Raw genomic sequence first — 20,180 nt, forward strand, 5'->3', positions numbered from 1 at the left:
AAAACAATTATTTTATGTGACATCTGTCACGATCAATCAAGGCCACTTAAAAAATGTAACAAATAAGAATAAATCACCATTTTGATTCTTAAAAATGTGTAGCATTATCAAATTAGTCCTTGAAAATAAGAAAGTTTCAAATAGTAAAATATTATTTTGGTCTCTATCTAAATATATAAGAAGTTATCAAATAAGCCCCTAAACATAATTATTTATTTTCACTTTAATTCTTATGCATATGTTAATATCATCACTTAACACTTAAGCTACATGACTTTTAAAATTTTAGAATAAATGCTACATTATATTTATAGTATGCGACATATATGTTAATTTTTTATACCAACAAAATTAATTGTCATGCTTTTTTTTGTTTCATTCAAGGGGCAAAAGCCTGAAAACAAAAACACAGAAAAAGTTACACCAAGCCTAAAACCTAAACTAAATCCCTCCTCTAAGGAGAGATTGTACTTTGCAAATATGTCTGGAACCTTATTGCATTCTCTATAAACATGAATAAATTGAACTCTCATTTGAGATACCACACTTGCCTTGATCGCATCCACAATAATCTTTGTCTTGAGCCTACAAATCCTTGAAATCTTTTAACATTTGAATAACATACTCAGCATCTGAGTAGATCTTCAAAGACATACACACCCACATTCCCGAGCCATATTGATACCATATGAAGGATGACCTATAATTCAGATTGAATAACAAAGCAGGTCTTCAATTTGCACGCAAATGCTCCTTGAAAATATCCTTTGTAATCTCTGATAACCCATTCGTTGTTGGAAATGGTGCTGAAGGTCACAAACAGTGTCTTCCTGAGGCATATATGAGCATTTTCCTAAAGGACTTATTTGTAGTATCCATGCAAGTCCCTCGGTATACAACAGGAACTTCCCTGATGTGTTGTGGCTACAAAATTGGTAACGACAAAAATTCAAACCCAAGAACAGAGAAGAGAGAACGAAAGTAAAAGAGGAGAGGAAATGTTGGTGTGTGAAAAACTCGATCAAGAGACTAGTATCTATAGGTCTGAAAGAGACCATATGATTGCTTGAAATTAAATGGTAATCAAACTGTGATTAAGGTAATTGATATAGTAATAAAAAAACGTTTAAAACAAAACAGGAAACTAAATAAATGATTGGACTGGAAAGCCCATGATTATACTAATTAAACTAAATAAAAATATGGTTCATTTAAAACAAGATTTTCTAGACAAGCTTTTGAAATTCAAATAATTCTAAAAAATAATTTAATTAATTAAAAATGTAAAACTTTGCACGACCCATTATCACACGCACAAGAGGGAAAATTAATGGATACATACTACGACCAGCCCACATGGCCCAAGCTCATGCACACAACACTTTCATCTCTTGCTAGTCACTTTGAAAGCTCATATTACAAGTTGATATATGAACAAGTGAGCCAAGACTATCCTAGGCAATGCGGGACTTTGCCTTTTGTAATACTCAAAACTACAACAACCCCCCACATATTACAAAAGGATAAATAAAACATTTTTTTAAAACATTTTAAGTTCCTGGGTTCACATGGGATATAATGCACCGAACTTGGCGTAACAAGCTATTGAATCAGGCCTAAACTGATAAGACATGACACACAATGTAGTAGGTGTAACAAGTTATTGAACCTAAAACACTTGGCGTGTACTAATGGTTTACCAATCATAGTACACCCCCATAATTTTTTGTTGTTGTCATATGTGTGTCGGATATTTATATGTGCTCTCACTATTACAAAAAAGTCTTTTAATAATGGTTCTAAAAGTGTTTCAATAATGGTTTTTAACTGTCGTTGAAACGATTGTCGTTAAAAGTGGAATGCTTTTAATGACGATTTCAAACCATTGTGAAACCATCTTAAAAAATGTATCAAAAAAGTCTTTGGAGTGTGTTTTCATAAACGATTTTGGGAAAAATCATCATGGAAAATCGACTTTCAAAGATGATTTTTTCCAAAACCTTCTTTGAACATGCATTTTCAAAAATGATTTTAAGGAAAACTATCATGGAAAGATACTTTCTACATTAGGTTTTTGATAGCAGATGTAGAAAGTTCAACTTTTTTAAAAATATTTATTTTATTTTGATAACAAAACCAAACCTAGGCATATTTAATTATATTCAAATTATCATCAATTAAAAGCAATAAATAACAATAAAATGATGGCGATGACTCTAAGGGGATCCTCCATCTTAAGTCTCACCTTCATAGTCAATTTCAGATTAAGGACTTAGGTTCACTCAGGTACTTCTTTGACATTAAAGTTGCTCAATCCTCATTTGACATTGTCATTTTCTAGTAGAAGTATGCTTTAGACATTTTTACCGGGACTGGTATGCTTGATTGTCGCCTGAGCGACACTTCCATGGATCCTAATATGAAGCTTCTTCCAGGTCAGGGGGAGTCATTGAAAGACCCCAGAAGATATCGTTGTCTAATAGGCAGACTTACTTAGCTCACTGTTACTAGACCATACATCACATTTGCGATTAGTGTGGTTAGCCTATTCATAAAGAAACCATGTGATAGTCATTGGAATGTTGTGATACATGGTCTTTAATACCTCAAGGATGCACCAAGCTGCATATTAATATATGGAGATAAAGGCAATATCACCATCAAATAAGAGGTCTACTTTTGGGTATTGTATTCTCATTGGAGGGAACTTGATTTCTTGGAGAAGCAAGAAGCACAAAATAGTTAGTTGAAGCTAAGTATCATGCTATGTCAGTCGTCGCAAGTGAGATTACATGACTTAGGCAACTTCTCCAACAACTAAAATTTAAAGACACTTGGGATACTAAACTGATATGACAATCAAGATGCTCTTCTTATCGAATCAAATCTGATCTTCCATGAGTGGACTAAACATATAGAGATTGATTGTTACTTTGTGAGAAAAAAGGTTTTCTCAGGCAAAATTATCACTGACTTTGTCAACTCCAACAACCAACTTGCAAACATGCTTACTAAATCTCTCAAGAGCTCTTGTATTGGCAACATCTGTAACAAACTTGGTTCATGTGATATATATGCTCTAGCTTGAAGGGAGTGTTAAATATATAATTTGATCATTATAATTAGGGAATTATCTCAATAAATAATTAGGGATTATTTTCATTGATAGTCTCTTATGTTTCCATATATTGTATTGATTATTCATTATAAATAAGAACATTCATGCATGGTATAAACACACAATTGCATTAAATACTTTTTTATAACTTGCTTCACCTATATCTTTCATATCATCAAATTTAGATACCAAGAATGATTTAGTTCTTAAAACTATATCAATGCATGTACCAAAGATAAGCATGCCATCCACACATAAACATATAATGACACAATCACCATTCACAAATTTTGTGTACACACATCTATCAACATCATTAGAGGAAAAACTATCACCAAGTAAAGACTCATTAAACTTGTCATGTCATTGTTTTGCTGCCTATTTTAAACCATATAGGGATTTTAAAAGTTTGCACTCTTTGTTTTCTTGACTAGGAACCTCACACCCTTAAGGTTGAGTCATATATATCTCTTCCTCTAAATCACCATCAGGGGAAGCTATCTTCACATCCATTTGATGAGTCACTAACTTATGGATGGCAGCTAAAGCAATCAAAACTCAAATAAAGGAAATCCTAGTAACATGCACAAAGGTATCAAAGTATTATATGTCTGGTTTTTTAGAAACCCTTTAGCGACCAATCTAGCCTTACAATTGTCTATTCATCCATCAGGGTTATACTTCCTCTTAAAGATCCATTTGCATCCAATTGGCTTTGCTCCTTTATGTAAATCTACTAAGTCCATGTGTTGTTCTTCTTGATAGAATCAATTTCAATCTTAATGGCTTGTTTCCAAAGGTTTGCATATAAAGAACTAACACTTTAGAAAAACTCAAAGGGTCATCCTCAACAAGATATGTATAAAAATCATCTCCAAAAGATTTCTCTATCCTTTGTCTTTTACTTCTTCTCAAGCCCTTACACATAGGTTCACTATAGGTTTCAATAGGTTGCTCAAGACTAGTATTGGTACTAGAACTAGCACTTGATTTTTAAGGGAATATGTATTCAAAGAAATCAATGTTCTTAATTTCTATGATAGTATTGCAATCAAGCACATTACTCTTGAGGACAAGAAACCTATAGGCAATATTATGTTCTACATAACCAAGAAACATGCAATAAGAAGTCTTAGGTTCTATTTCCCTTAAACTCATAAGGTGTCTTTCTTGTTTTCTTATGTGGGATCCTATTTTGTAAAAAACAAGTTGTTAAAAGGGTTTCTCCCCAAAGGTTATTAGGTGTTAAGGAATTTATAAGTAAAGCATTCATCATCTCCTTAAGGGTTTCATTTTTCCTCTCCGCTACTTCGTTTGACTTAGCTAAATATGGTGGGATTACCTCATGAATTATACATTCCTTTACACAAAATTCATGAAACAAAGTGTATTCACCATCCCTATCGAATCTTATTTTTTTCTTCTATTTAGTTGATTTTCAACTTTAGTTTTATAAGATAAAAACATGTTAAACATTTCATCTTTTTGTCTAATCAAATAAACTCTAGTATATTGAGAGAAGTCATCTATAAAACTTACAAAATAACTTTTACATCCTCTAGACATAGTCTGTTTTAAATTAACAAGATCAAAAAATGAATTATGTTAAGCAATTCAGTTTCACATTGAATAGAAGGACAATGAATTTTAGTTAATTTTGATTCAATGAATAGATCACATTTTTTTAGTTTGATTATCATGCATGTTGATTAAGCCTAGTCGTTGTAATTTAAAAACATAAGTAGAATTTGTATGTTCTAATCAAGCATGTCCCACATATCATAGGAATCAATCATATAAGCAAAAGAAGATGCATTTTTATTAATCACTTAAAAAAAAATCAATATAAAGAGTGCTTGATCACACAAAGCGTCATCATAGTTGACATCCCTAAGTGCCTTCGTAGCATGCACATTCTTTTCTTAAACCTTAAACCATATGCACAGTCATACCACAAAGAGTGGAATCCTTGGATTGTGACACTCGCCATGGAGATCATCACCATGTTCTGCGGGGACAAGGAACATATAGGCAATGCACACCAACCATTGGTCTCATACACAACAACCATTATTAATTGTGTTGCTATTGTTATTTAACGAAAATGCTAATATGACATTGTACTGCACATCCATGTCAACATTTTCATTTAGTTTTATATGTCAAAGTTAAGGGATAAATCAAAATTACATAATTAAAATATAATAGTAGACACTAAATTTTAAAATTACATTAGTGATCATGAGGGTTTTAAAATTTGACATCAGTTTAATCAACCCAGAATTTTAAAATTTAAAATTTACCACCATAAAAAAACTCAAATCTTGTTTCAAATTCTAATCATTTTAATCCGTTCTTTCCAAAAAAATCTCCCTTGCTCTATTCTATCAAATTTTCATGATTCTTAATTCTTCCTAGTTGCCACCAAGAAGAAATCTCGTAACCATAGGATGTTGTTGCTGACGAGCGTGACACAGGTGGTAATGGCTCGCAGCAGCCAAACCACGGATTGGAGGTGGCAGTGTTGCAGGCACGCCACAGAGCCTTCGTGTGGAGGTGGCGATGTTGTGCTAGAGGTGGTGGCATGGTTATATTTTTGTAAATTGATCGTTTACAATTTGCATAATCTAGCTTGCACAATATGTGGTTAAATTGATTCTATAAGATTTTTATTTTCATGGATTGTTTACGATTATGTAATCTCATTTGCTGAAATTGTTTTTTAATAATAATTTGCTAAATTTATTAAGAACGTAGATTTTAAATTTCAAATGATTTCACAAACAATAATGTGACGTTAACCTCATACCCGTTGTTAGTGAGTTATCCACTAACTTACACATACTAGTCCAGGTTTCATACTTTTTTTGGTCGGGACCATTGCTCACATGATAGTCCCAAATTATATTATAACTTATCCACATCATAGGGACCAAATAGTGAATTTAATTAACTTTAATTTTAGTCACGTTATTGCATGTGTTAGTCACACATCTTAAATCCTTAACAAAGATCTGACAATATTAAAATCGATACTAAACAAAAAGATGAATATAGAAATTAACATTTACGTTTTTTTTAATGAATACTACATAGGACTAAATGAATATTTAACTTATAATTATTTTTATTGGAAATAAGTTATAATTAAATATAAAATAATTATAAAAAATTAAAAATGAAGACACTGTAACAAAGAATCTTTCGAAGGACTTGATCAATCTTCTTCAGCTTTTCTCCAATCTCTCTACCTCTCTCATTTTTATTTGTTCATCATCGGCCTTCATTTAATCTATCATTCCCTTTGTTTGGTTCCCCCCCCCCCCCCTTATATAGCTAGAGGAAGTGGCAGGAGAGAATTTATTTTGATCTTCTTACAACTTTTTTAATGGAAACAATGTGTTTTCTTTTTTAACAAGTTACCATCTTGTATTAGCTAGGAAGACTCAATCGGGATTTTCTATATTAATGAGACTCACGTATATATATATTTTAAGCTTAAATCAATACTTTTCGTGATGTGAAAAGGAGAAAAGCATACTGTAAAACCAAGAGGAGAAATTAATAACTGCTATTTTATCATCATAACGTAATCGGTGCACAATTTATCAAACTAGAATAACTCATCCATTAAAATAGAACACTCCTAAGTGTGAGACAGTGACTTACATTGACGCAATTAATCTTTGATCAGATAATGAAAACGACCAGAATTCTAGCTCATTCACTTAATTGCTTCCACCTATATCAGCCATGCCAAACAAACATGTCACTAACCAGAATGCATCTAATTAAAGTTCCTTCAACTCAACAAATTATCACAGGCACAAACTCATTAACACGACCATGGCTTCTTCTAATTCCTTCAATCTTCTCTTCCTCTACATCTTCTTCAATTTCACAACCACCAAAGCACAAGTCTCTCCCATCATCATGTACCCATTTTGCCAAGACACCACCACCAACACCACTTACCAAGCAAACCTCAAGACCCTCTTGTCTTCCTTGGTTTCAAACGCCATTTTCAACAGATTCTACAACGACACAATCCAAAACACAGTCTTCGGCCTATTCATGTGCAGAGGCGACGTGTCCCACATACTCTGCCAACAATGCGTCCAAAACGCGACCAACAAACTATCCTCGTACCCACAGTGCTCCGTCTCCAAACAAGCCGTAACCTACTACGACGAGTGCATGGTTCGCTACTCCAACGCCTCGTTCTTCTCCACCCTCACCACCGAACCCAGCGTACGCGAATTCAACAAAGCCTACATCTCCAGCAACGAAACCATCTTCACGAGCCTCTTATCCGACACCATGAACCAAACCATACAAGCAGCAACAAATCCCATGACATGGGGCAGTAACTACTACGCCGCCAGACACGCGAACGTGTCGGACATTCAGACGCTCTACTGTGTGGCGCAGTGCACCATGGACCTCTCGCGTCAAGATTGCGCCACCTGTCTCGCCAACGCAACAACCACGCTTCTGTTGTTATACGAGGAGAAACAAGGAGGAAGAGTTTTGTACCCTAGCTGCAACGTTAGGTTTGAACTATACCCTTTCTATCAAGAAACCAAAAATAGCTTAGATTCTAACGGATTAGGTGGACTCGTTCCCGAAACCAGATATGAATATCCACTTTCAGATCCAAAATATTCTGGATACATTTCCCATAACTGTTCCTCAAACCTTGCCATTCTTCAAAACGATGACGTTTCATTCAAACCATACACAAACCTCACGACTCTTTTTTCTTACTTGATTTCTAATGCCACCGACGGCGCTGAATTTCAAATGCAAGTTGGGAATCTGTATGGCTTGTTCATGTGTCGCGGTGACGTGGATAACCGTGCCGTTTGTGGAGAATGCGTGCGAAACGCGTCGGAGAGGGTGGTCTCGGAGTGTCGTTTTGCCAACGAGGGTGTGATTTGGTTCGAGTACTGTTTGGTTCGGTTTTCGGATCGGGATTTTTTCTCCGTAGTGGAGAGGAATCCGAGGTTTCAGAAGTTGAACGTGACGAACCGTGACGAGCGGGATGATGAAAACTCGTTTACTTCTACGGTTTCGAATAAGTTGGCTTGGATGGAGAGCCAAACAGGAGGTAGTGGTTCCAGGTACCGGAATGCGACGTTGGCGTTGAACCAGATCCAAACGCTTTATATTGTGGCTCAGTGCACGCGAGATCTTTCCAGCGACGATTGTGAAGTATGCTTAAGTGATGTGGTATCGGCGATTCCTTGGCGTCGTTTGGGGAGCGTTGGTGGAAGAGTTCTGTACCCTAGCTGTTTTCTCAGGTTTGAACAGTTTCAGTTTTTGAACCATTGGATGGCCCCGTCGCTGTCTCCGTCGCCGCTGCCGCCGTCGCCGCCGTCTACCCCGCAACGTCCAGGTATCAACGTATTTTTACATGCATGATGCACGTTTTTCATTTTTTTTATCATAAAAAAACAGGAAAATATTTCTCATGCAATTATGTACGTACTTATATATTTGTTTCCGAAAATGGGGGGAGGGCATTGGGCTGATCACAACTGTTAAATATAGATGCTCATAATTTTTTTTTATAAATTTAATTTAAAATATCAATATTTATTCAAAGGTTCAAATTCAGATGAATGCATAAACTCTATTTACTTTTTATCTATCTCTCTTCTCTTTTCTATTTTTATCACATTTATTATTTTTTCTATCTTCAGTTTACAAAAAATCTGACATTCTTATGTATTTTGGAGAACAAAAGTGTTACTCTATTAACATATCATATGTAAGTACCACTTTTTATACGCGACATTAATATCTAGCTACCCCTCTAATAAGATGTTTAAAATCATAATTGTGATATTAAAGACCAATTAATGACTTTCTTTTTACTCCAAAAGCAACTAAGAATTCAAGACGAACTACCACGAGTCCATAACTAATACTAGTATTAGAAATGATCCGCTTTAATTTCACTCTGTGCTATCAACTCGATCGTCATTACCTATTTCAATGACATTTTTTGTTGTTGTTATTGTTATCGTAGAAATAAGAAGTTCGTCACGAACAACTGTCTCTATTGTTGTTCCCGTCATTATCATTTCGGTGATACTCTTCTCTTTTGGATGCTACTTCATACGTACAAAAGCAAAGAATTACAAGACCATTCTCAAAGAAAATTGTAAGTGCTTGAGTAAGAAAAGAAATTTTTATACATACTTCCTTAACTGGTAAGCATTGACAAATTTGCATATATAGTTTAACAATTGAAGCATTTTTGTCTAGTTGGAGCTGAAAGTACTAATGTAGAGCCATTGCAATTTGATTTGGTTATAATCAAAGCAGCAACAAACAACTTTTCAGATGAGAATAAGATTGGCAAAGGTGGATTTGGTGAAGTTTACAAGGTAGGAAAAATATGGCAATTTTATTTCTTATTTGAGCTTGTTTTACACATAATTAAATAATTATTTATATTTATAGGGCATTCTTACTGATGGAAGACATATTGCGGTAAAAAGACTGTCAAAAACTTCTAGGCAAGGTGCACAAGAGTTCAGAAATGAGGTTTTATTAATAGCGAAGCTTCAACATAGAAATCTCGTGGAATTCATTGGATTTTGTCTGGATGAAGAAGAAAAAATACTTATATATGAATACGTGTCAAACAAGAGTTTGGATTACTTCTTATTTGGTTAGATATATACTTTTAACCTCTCTAATTAGATTATTAAACTTTAACAATGATCCATTATGTAATTATGATGTTTAATTCATATTAGATCTCAAAGTAGATCAAGTGATTGATTACAAAATATGCATACCTTAATTTTCTAACTTGCTAAACTTTTCATGTAGGTACTCAATTGCAAAAGGTATTCAATTGGTCGGAGCGTTACACAATTATAGGAGGAATTGCTCGAGGAATTCTTTATTTACATGAATACTCTCGACTTAAAGTTATACATCGTGATCTTAAACCTAGTAATATATTATTAGACCAAAATATGAACCCAAAAATTTCAGATTTTGGTCTTGCTAGAATTGTTGAAATAGATCAACAAGAAGGAAGTACAAACAGAATTATTGGAACATAGTAAGTTTTGAGTATTCATTCCCATTTTTTCCATCCTTTACATAGTATATTTAAGCTTATTTTTAATTATTTTTATTTCAATTTTATAGTGGGTACATGTCTCCAGAGTATGCAATGTTTGGACAATTTTCTGAGAAATCAGATGTTTACAGTTTTGGAGTTATGATTTTGGAGATTATCACCGGAAGAAAGAATGTGGGTTCTTATGAATCATATGGTGTTGTTGATGGTCTTCTAAGTTTTGTAAGTATCTAGCAAATTCTTTATTATATTTTATTATTATTGTTATTCATGACAAAAAAAAATAATTATTTTGTTATTATGTGCAAAAAATTAAGAAAGTGTAATGTTTTGATTAAGTTTCAAATTGATATAGGTTTGGAGACAATGGACGGACCAAACACCGCTGAACATATTAGACCCAAAATTGAGAGGAGATTATTCCAAAATTGAAGTCATTAAGTGCATTCAAATTGGTTTATTATGTGTTCAAGAAAATCCGGATGCTAGACCTTCAATGTTGGCAATTGCTTCATATCTTAGCAATCACTCAATTGAATTGCCACCTCCACTAGAACCAGCAATCTTTATCTTGAATAGTAAAATGAATCCACAGATAGTTACACATGAATCAAGTTCCAGTCAATCTGCCAAGAATTCCACTCCATTATCAATCAATGAAATGACTATAAGTGACTTCTATCCTCGGTAGATATTTAATTTCTCTTTCCATTTATATAGTAGTGTTTTTAAATTGTAATGAAATTTCGTTTGGCACCTTTATTGGTAGAGATCAAACTATGAAGTATGTTTTATTTCATTTTTCAATATTTTGTACATTGCACACAAATTTCACGTTTCATGTTTTCTTAGTAGCTTACCGTTTAAATTCTTTATTCCTTTTTTCGTCTGCCTTACTACCTAAAACATACAACTTTAACATGATGGTTATGGCCTGTGTTGCCATTATTTTATTACCAAGTTCTTTACATTTTAAAGTGCAAAACTTTCTATATTATTTCATGCTTCTTTTTCATCAAAATTAAATAGTTGTTTTTCTCCTTGTTTTATTGGAGCCACTTCAAAAGGCTTCGCCTTGGGCCAATTTACCAGCTACCTCAAGCCAAAGCCCAGGTCCTTGTCGTGATCTCTCACATGTATGTGAACATTTTTGGCTTTTTGCTAACAATGCGTAAAATCGTTGTTTAAAGCAAACAAATTGGTGTCTTTTCTTTCGACAATGGTTATTTGAGATGTTAACCTTGTTTCAGCAACAATTTTACCAAATAATGGCAACGCTAAGAAAAAAAAATGTAGCCTTTAACACAATAATAAAAAAAAAATCTATGTAAGCGTGCATTTTTGGTTCACATCATTTGTCACATGGTGGCTAAATCCTTGTCAATAATATACCAGGAATCCAGGATCTATCCTTTATAACACCAAGAATGGCAAAAACACTAATGGATTTTGATTAAAATGTTTTTCAGGTCCACTACAATTCCTATCAAAATGATGCAAACAATTAATGAAAACGTATTCCTCTACACATTTGATAAATTGGCATGCCTTGTGACCTTCCTCTTCTACCTTTGAAATGACCACCTTGTGAACTATTTTTGTTTGTCATCAACCACGGTTATTCTCCTTAAAGTCACTGTTTTGAATCAAATTTACAAACTTTGCCCAACGCTCAAGCCATCAAACAATTAAATTGTTTCAACTTGTTCTCACATGTTAACAGAGTAGCATACAATTTTACCTAGGTTTTTTTTTTTTTTTCATATAACTAGATAACAGGGTTATACTCAATTTCAAGGCTAGTCAAAATTTAAGTGGTGAGGTCAAGAACTAAGAGGGGACTTCCTGGTATATTTAAATTATAAGCAACATTTTCATTTTGCTGAGATATTCCTCCATTTTTGTGTGACACATTTTCTTGTTCATTGAAACTTGCCTTTAAGGAGGGTATTCCTTCATATTGTACTGTATTTAAAGCTAAAAGTTTACAATGGTCTTTAGAGTTTTTTCAATGTATTAGTAGTTGGGATGTAACATCTAATGTCCTGGAATTAAACAACCAGCTGAGGAATAACTGGTCTTTGTCATCCAATCTTCAAGCTCTAGATTTTGTCTTCACCATTGGACAAAACTTTTTGAGGCACACGCCTTTAAAACATTGATGAAGCCTTCAAGTCTGTGACCTCAAATTGCTGCAAGAAGGAATGAGACATTTCCAAAGGGAAAAATTGGTTCTATCCAATTTGACTCAAGCCATTGAAGACTGATTAAGTGTTTTTATTATTTATGGTGTTAATAGCTATGATGCCAAAAAAGAAATATATATACAGTTAAGTTTTAAGTTTTGAAGTACAATTTTCTAAAGCTTGAAAACTTGCATTATTTTATTGAAAAATAGCAGTCTTTTTTTTTTTGAAAGGTGAAACTAACAGTAGTCATATAAATATAATAAAAATGTAAAAGCAACTAATAAAACTTTTATAATCATAGGATATAGTAAGGATAACATCATACAGTAAAACAGAAATTCCAACACCGATAAAATGAAAATAAAATATATTATGTCTTAATATCGTAAAAAAAAAAGATATTCTATATATTTTAACTATATATGCATTACATCAAGTTTTGATTGAAAGGAGTAGATCGATCTTGACCTTTGCAACATATGTGATTTACTAACCTTACCTCCCTTAAAAGAATTGTGCCTCCAATGTGTTCCTTCCCCGTATGATTTAACTTTCTGTACACCTTCATTTTTATTTTATCACCTACCCTGTTAACGTGATGTCCCCGTAATGTGCTGGAACTTATTATATTAAGCGATATTCATAACAAAGAAAAAGGTTAAGTGCAATGAGTAAACAATATAATGCCTTTTTGATAGGCCAAGGGTATCAAAAAAGTTGAAAGTTGAATTATTTTAGAAAGTTGAAAGTTGAATTATGTTAGTATTGCATTGCGCTGTATGCAGCAGTCTTCGCATGACGGTAGCAAAGGGTACTTTATTTTATATTCATAGCATGCTTTAAATTTAGGAGGAACAGCATGTGTTGAAAAGAGTTCATTTTTTTAATGATTTTCTATCGCTTAAATATCTTTTTGTTACTTTTTACCCTAAATTTGTTTTCTGTCCTTCAAATTTAAATGTTATTCTACTAATTTAAAAATAGACTACTTTTAATTTTTATCGAGGAGTACTAGAATATAATATCACACATTAGACATTAAAATTATTTCTAAATTATGAGAAAAAAAAATCACTTTTAAATTTAAAGAATCAAAAATAAAATTTACTTAAATTTCAGAGATTAAGAAAGATGTTTAAATTTTTCATAAAAAATTTTAAAATATAAATTGAATGATCTAATAAATATAGGGTACTTATCTAACTCGTGAATACTACTGTCGATATAATCTAAAAGGTGAGTTTAGACAATCACCATATTTCGAAGACTTAAGTACTAAAAATGGTTAACTTGAAAGCAATACGATACCTACTAAAATTAATACTTAGTTAAAATTAATACCCTGTATTTATTTTTTATTTTTTTTGTGTCAATTGTATTTATATTTATTAGTACTTTAGTTTGATACATTGCTAATATGAAAACCTTCTAAATTAGTTTAATTTCGTTTCAGTATTAATACGAGATTCTCTATTTTGTTAAGTAAACCATTCATCAATAATAATACAGACACAACAATGGATATAATAAGAGAAACATTAATTATAGATTTAAATATAATATTACTTTTTAAGAATTTATTTTCTTTTCAAACAGGTATCCATCATAAAAAGCATTCATAATCTAGTGGTGGAGAGGCATTATAAATGATAAACCTCTCCTCTTTTTATGTATTTAATGTTATTACAGATTCAGGATTTAAATTTAAAACCAGAAGCAATTCTGTATCAATTCATACGTTCCTTGTTAGAAATGTCAAATTAAGATATTAGCTAAATGAAATATATGGTGATGTTTGTTTCAAGATATATTTTAAATTTTTCAACAATAATTTTTTTAGGAATATTATAACCAGAAACATTATTCTTGAATTTGAATATATGTTTGGTTAGATATTAATATTCTTAAAAATTTAGAATAATTAGAATAAAATAGACTTAAATGTAATTTTGTTCTCTTATTTTTAAAAATATTTAATTTTGTTTATTTTATTTTATAATAGAAATATTTAGTCATTATATTTTTTTAATTTTATATTTTTAGTCTTTGATTTTAAAATAAAAATATTTATTCTTTCAATTTTTTAAAATCTATAATTTTAATGATATAAAATAAAATAATTAACTTAAGATATTATCAGATTTAAAAAATATGTAAATCAATAAGAAATTAACTTAAGATAACTCAAATTTAATTATATAAAATAAAATAATTTAATTAATTTATATCATAATCAATATTAATGTCTTAATAGTCAATATTATCAATTTGAGAACAGTTACAAAATTAAAAAATTAAATAATTAAATGTCTTTATTTTAAAATAGAAAAACAAAATTTTGAATTTTGAAAAAATAAAGAAATAAAAATTATATTTAAACTAAAAAATAAAATAAAAATTGAAAAGTTATAAATGTGATATTCTGATATTTTTCATATGAATATCATTCGTCATGAAAATAAAAATAAAAAAATGTTGATAATACTAGTTTTTCATATCCAAAACAAATTTTAAATCTATAAAACAAACATATTTTGTTATACAGAAAAAGTAAAGTGATAGAGAGTAAACGATGCAACTAATGAATAATGAACGAATTCACCTGAAATTGTTCAAACAAATAAGTGATTTTAAGATTGAGTTCTAATTATATAATTATATTAAATATTTTGAAAGAAAAATTTATAACTCAATAATAATCTTATTTGTTTTGAGCATAATTGTGTTTCATAAGTTATACTTGTAAGTAAAAATAAATAATAGATTAATAATAAAAAATGTTAATATAATCTTTAAAACATATTTCTATTATTAGTTAAAACTTATTAAAAATAACTAAAAGGCCTCAAAATTTTTATCCAATAAAAAAAAAAAAGAAGGTACTGCAAAAGAGTGTGTATATAGCTGTCCAGTTAATACATAGACAGAAAAATGAATATATCAGGAGCGTAAACATTAATTGTAGATTTAAAGAATTAATACAATGATACTAGTATTTATCAAGCAAGACGCTCCCTATAAAAGAATTTTAAAAAAAAAAATACTATATTTGTATTTATTACAAATATTCAAAAAAGTAAAGTGATAGATAAGCAAATACTCGAGTGCCATGAAAAGCAAACTCAAGAAAAGAAATAAAATATTAAATATATGCCATTAAAGAGCGAGTGAGTCACCTCAAAAGAATTTACGGAGTGAACAAGAGGGGAGAACCAGGCGAAGCATGAAAATCTGCTCCTCGGAGAAAATTGCTAGTAGTACCCCACAACCACCATCACCACCATCACCACCACCACCACCACCACCGCCGCCACCGCAACAACAATTGCTCCGACGACGTCGTTTCCTCTCTCCACCACTTGAATGAATGGGCAATTGCGGTACCAGAGAGGAATCTGCTGTGGTTTCCAACGCTCAAGGTCTCAGATCTAGGCCTCTCAATTTCATAATTAATTACTCTCATCAATTCAATTTCACTGTGTTAACTCGCGCACTCGTTCTCACTCACTCGCATTGTTTGTGTTTTTGGTTGCTTCAGTTGTTCAGCAGCTTCACCATGCGACGTCGTTGGGCGCGAGTGCGAGGAGCCAGAATGCAGGTAGCGAGAAGAAGCACGGTCACGGTCACGGTCACAGGCACAATCTGAGCGAGTGCGCTTCGGATCTGAGCGAGTCCTGTTCCACACCGCACGGTAACAATAGCAACAACACGCTGCTCTACACGCACGTGATCGCCTTCACGCTCTACGAGTTGGAGACCATAACGAAGAGCTTCCGCGGCGACTATATCCTCGGTGAGGGAGGCTTCGGCACCGTTTACAAAGGTTACATTGATGAGAACGTCAGAGTCGGACTCAAATCGCTCCCTGTCGCTGTCAAAGTGTTAAACAAAGAGGGTTTACAAGGACATCGAGAGTGGCTTGTGCGTTTTTGCGTGATTTTTTCCTTCTTTTTTTTTAAAATTTTATTTGTTTTCTTAAATTGCGGTCTTGTGGTGAGTCAGAAAACTTTTACATTACAGACAATTGTGGAAAAATGTGACTGATGTGTCATAATTACTTTCGTGATGTGATTGTTGAGTGTCAAAATACCTTAATGTTGAAATTGCAGAGCGTAATTTAAAACCATACGTTTATTTAATTTTGTGTGTTTTGGTGGTGCAGACGGAGGTGAATTTTCTAGGGCAGCTGAGGCATCCTAATCTGGTGAAGTTGATTGGGTACTGCTGCGAAGATGATCACAGGCTGCTTGTGTATGAGTTCATGTTTCGAGGGAGTTTGGAAAATCACTTGTTCCGAAGTACGGCGAGTTTTGCCCTTTCTAAACAAAAATTCAATTTCGGTTGGTTTTGTTCTTGCTTTGTTTAGGAATGGAATGGATTTGGATCTAAGTGATGAGATGTTCTCTTAGGTGTTTTGGCTTCTGAGTAATCTAATTAGGTTTTGTTTGGATAAACTTTTGAACAACTGCTTTTAAAGAAAACAGAATAAAAAGTAAAATGAATCAAACTTCTTTCGTAAGTTAGAATCTAAGCCGCCGAGTGAGTGCATTACTCTCTGAATGCATTTGAATTTCTACCAAGAAAGTGGATGTTTGCTTGGTTGCACTTGTTCTGGTTATATATTGATTGGTGTGGCAATTCTTCTAAAGTTTCAAATTTAACTGTTGAAAATGGCCTAATTTCTTCCTATTCTAGAGTAGAGATGATTACTGTTGAATTTCTACCAAGAAAGTGGATGTTTGGTTGGTTGCACTTGTTCTGGTGCTATAAATTGACACATGCAGTATTTGATCAGTGTTGATTTAGAATCTGGAAATATGTGGTTACTGATCTGCTTCATTAAATTTGATAATGTTTTATATTTTCAATATGTGGTTAAACATTATTGACACTTGAAATAGTATGAAGTATCTTTTTCTAACTTTATCAGGTTTTTGGTATAAAAAAAAAAACTATTGTCTTACTTCATAACAAAAGACAAATCGTCTTGAACAATAAATTCTGATTTTTTGTTCAGTATTAGTTGTGAAAAATAAATGCCAAAGCTGACAGTTATGAAGCTAAGATTTTTTTTCTTGGGGTGTTTTTTCAACTTGTTGATATGACTTTTCCTGATGCTTCCAGAGGCAACTGTCCCTTTATCATGGGCTACAAGAATGATGATTGCTCTTGGAGCAGCCAAAGGACTTGCCTTTCTCCACAATGCTGAAAGGCCTGTAATCTATCGTGACTTCAAAACGTCTAATATATTATTGGACTCCGTAAGTTTCTGGTATTTTGAAGTTAATTAATCTGTGTTGTATTTTGTGGCTGTTATAAAAGAGTTACTAATTATTTTTTTCACTGTGTTCCCAAATGACTGTATAGGACTATACAGCCAAACTTTCTGATTTTGGACTAGCTAAAGCAGGACCACAAGGTGATGAAACCCATGTATCCACCCGAGTGATGGGTACATATGGTTATGCTGCCCCTGAATATGTAATGACTGGTATGACCTTTGTTTTTCAAACATGCTCAATTTGTAAGAAATGAAATGGAAAATACAAATTGCTTGAAAGCTTGAACTTCCATAAAAGTTGATGGTACTCATCGTGTTCTGTAATGTGAGAGTTAGCTAGGATGATCTATTAAGGTGGGGTAACAGTCATAACTCCACTGTACAATGTTGTCCTTGTTATCGTATTCTACACAGTAAGTTTGTCTGCAAGATAGCATGTCTTTCTTGGCTTCACCAATAGGAGGATATACCAGGCATTGCGCCTCAATTTTAGTTGGAAAGACCAAGAAAGATGATTATTGAGTTATGGTGAAAATCTATCTCAATAATTATCTGTTAATTCCAATATTATGTAACGGTACAGAGACCAAAGATTAATATGCAAGATTTCTTTTCTGGTATCAAGAAGTTGTTTTTATCTCATTGCAGGTCAATCCCATTTGCTTCCAGTCGTTTTAATTTTAACATGACTACCGAATTTCCTCAAACAAATTTTCAGATCATTTTCTTATTATAGATGTCCTTCCTTCTGCATCTTTCTAAATAAACTAGCATTTTTAGATTGTATGTTGCATAGTTAACAATCTTAACTGGTTTATTCTTGCTTGCATGTGCACATTGAGCTTGTTATATAATACATATTAGTTATGGCCTTTGTTTTGCATTCCCTCTGGTGCATGCTTCTACATTGAACATGTATTGGCAAGTGTCTACTAAACTTGGCATGTGTTAATATGGCCAGGCCACCTGACGGCTAGGAGTGATGTCTATAGCTTTGGCGTTGTTCTTTTGGAACTTTTAACGGGGAGGAAATCTGTTGACAAGACCAGACCTGGAAAGGAACAGAGCTTGGTAGATTGGGCACGGCCGAAGCTCAATGACAAGAGAAAGCTCCTTCAAATAATTGATCCTAGATTGGAGAATCAATACTCAGTGAGGGCAGCACAAAAAGCATGTAGCTTGGCTTATTACTGTTTGAGTCAAAATCCCAAAGCAAGGCCACTAATGAGTGATGTGGTTGAGACATTGGAGCCTTTGCAAAGTTCAAGTGTTGGTCCAGGTGAAGTCTCATTATCTGGATCAAATAGTGGGAGTGCTGGGCCTTTTGCTATGAACAAAATCTCTGACTACCGGATGCGCCACAAGTTTTCAAACAACGTTGGTCCCGGTGCTACTTGTCGGTCTCCGAACCCGAATTGCTCACCAGGTGGCCCAGCAACATTACGGGTCAGATGATAATCGCATGCCATGAATCCATGTCTGGTGTGCTTTATCTCAAGAAAATGGTGTTTGTTGTTAAAATGTGGGTGCATCCTTGTATTTGTTTCTTTGTACATGATATGATAATATGGTGACAAGAAGCCCCGGTGGATCATTTTTGTATCAATTTTTGGTCTTCTGTTCATCTGGGTGGGAATTAGTGTGTGAAAATCTGTGTACTTGTAATCATCGCGGCATCAGAACTAATATAACGGGCTCCTCACAACATCAGCAGTGCAAGAGTAAGACGACCCGAACACGCAAGTACCTAATGATGTATTTTATTTGAGATTATTAGGTAAAATGAGGGTAAGATAAGACAATCTTAGTTAACATTTCTCTGTCAAACCCGGTTAGATTGTCTGCACGCTCGTGTCTTTTTGAAATGACCTATTGGTGTTTTAAAGAAATAAAGATGGAGGGTCATTTTCAAGCTTTTTAAGGTTTTTGTAAGTTTCCTAGTTTGAAGTCTCGGTAGATGCTCTCTTTTTGTAGTTGATAGCATGTGTATACTATAATAAATGAAGTGAGTGAGCTTTTTTAACCATCACCTTAAACGTTAAAATTCATTTATGTAGCTTTCCTTTTCAAAAAGTGTACATTTTTTAAATCAAAATATTTCATTTATTGATTTCGTTAAATATTGGTACTTAAATACATGTATGATTATTAGAGATTTTCCCAGATGAGGGTTTATTCAAATTGCATTAGTGGCAAGAATATCTTAAGTATATCTCACTAACGATTATCGTATATTGAATATTTTCATATTTAACTAAATTTATTATATCAAATAGATTGAAATATACATTAATAAATATGGAAAATAATTAAATATGAAATTATAGATTTAACTTATACTCAAATGTTATCACCGTGTAGGTTTGAATATGAAATTACAGGTAAAATTCAACGATGAAGTTCAATTTATTATAGGTCCAACATAAACTCAAATGTTATCACTATGAAATTCAAAACCATGCCCATAAAACATGATAATCATAAATA

The 20,180-nt window shown here is 32.9% G+C and overlaps 2 protein-coding genes across 3 annotated transcripts; both read left to right on the plus strand.

The window, feature by feature from the left end:
* Nucleotides 1-6,898: 6,898 nt before the first annotated feature.
* LOC114396558 (cysteine-rich receptor-like protein kinase 7) lies at nt 6,899-11,091 on the plus strand. Of its 2 annotated transcripts, none has more exons than XM_028358602.1 (7): nt 6,899-8,516; nt 9,153-9,287; nt 9,392-9,513; nt 9,590-9,800; nt 9,965-10,202; nt 10,292-10,445; nt 10,579-11,091. In XM_028358602.1, exons 1-7 carry the CDS (start codon nt 6,965-6,967, stop codon nt 10,912-10,914), a joined length of 2,748 nt encoding a protein of 915 aa, XP_028214403.1. In that variant the 5' UTR covers nt 6,899-6,964; the 3' UTR covers nt 10,915-11,091. The 2 variants fall into 2 exon arrangements, with proteins under 2 accessions (XP_028214403.1, XP_028214404.1); XM_028358603.1 differs by having other exon boundaries at nt 9,452-9,513.
* Nucleotides 11,092-15,565: 4,474 nt separating this feature from the next.
* LOC114396521 (probable serine/threonine-protein kinase PBL8) lies at nt 15,566-19,719 on the plus strand. Its single transcript, XM_028358535.1, has 6 exons — nt 15,566-15,831; nt 15,951-16,333; nt 16,575-16,710; nt 17,537-17,673; nt 17,780-17,903; nt 18,655-19,719. The coding sequence occupies exons 1-6, from the start codon at nt 15,780-15,782 to the stop codon at nt 19,146-19,148; spliced, it is 1,326 nt and encodes a 441-aa protein (XP_028214336.1). The 5' UTR covers nt 15,566-15,779; the 3' UTR covers nt 19,149-19,719.
* The last annotated feature ends 461 nt before the right edge of the window (nt 19,720-20,180 follow it).

Source organism: Glycine soja, chromosome 18 (assembly GCF_004193775.1).
Source record: "Glycine soja cultivar W05 chromosome 18, ASM419377v2, whole genome shotgun sequence".
Taxonomy (NCBI): domain Eukaryota; kingdom Viridiplantae; phylum Streptophyta; class Magnoliopsida; order Fabales; family Fabaceae; genus Glycine; species Glycine soja.

Excerpts from the sequence above, each read along its gene's own strand:
- LOC114396558 (XM_028358602.1), top strand. The coding sequence starts at position 6,965 with ATGGCTTCTTCTAATTCCTTCAATCTTCTCTTCCTCTACATCTTCTTC. Across the intron at positions 9,288-9,391 it reads GACCATTCTCAAAGAAAATT|TTGGAGCTGAAAGTACTAAT; the intron begins GTAAGTGCTTGA and ends ATTTTTGTCTAG. Across the intron at positions 10,446-10,578 it reads TTGATGGTCTTCTAAGTTTT|GTTTGGAGACAATGGACGGA; the intron begins GTAAGTATCTAG and ends AAATTGATATAG.
- LOC114396521 (XM_028358535.1), top strand. The coding sequence starts at position 15,780 with ATGGGCAATTGCGGTACCAGAGAGGAATCTGCTGTGGTTTCCAACGCT. Across the intron at positions 15,832-15,950 it reads TGTGGTTTCCAACGCTCAAG|TTGTTCAGCAGCTTCACCAT; the intron begins GTCTCAGATCTA and ends TGGTTGCTTCAG. Across the intron at positions 17,674-17,779 it reads CTAATATATTATTGGACTCC|GACTATACAGCCAAACTTTC; the intron begins GTAAGTTTCTGG and ends ATGACTGTATAG.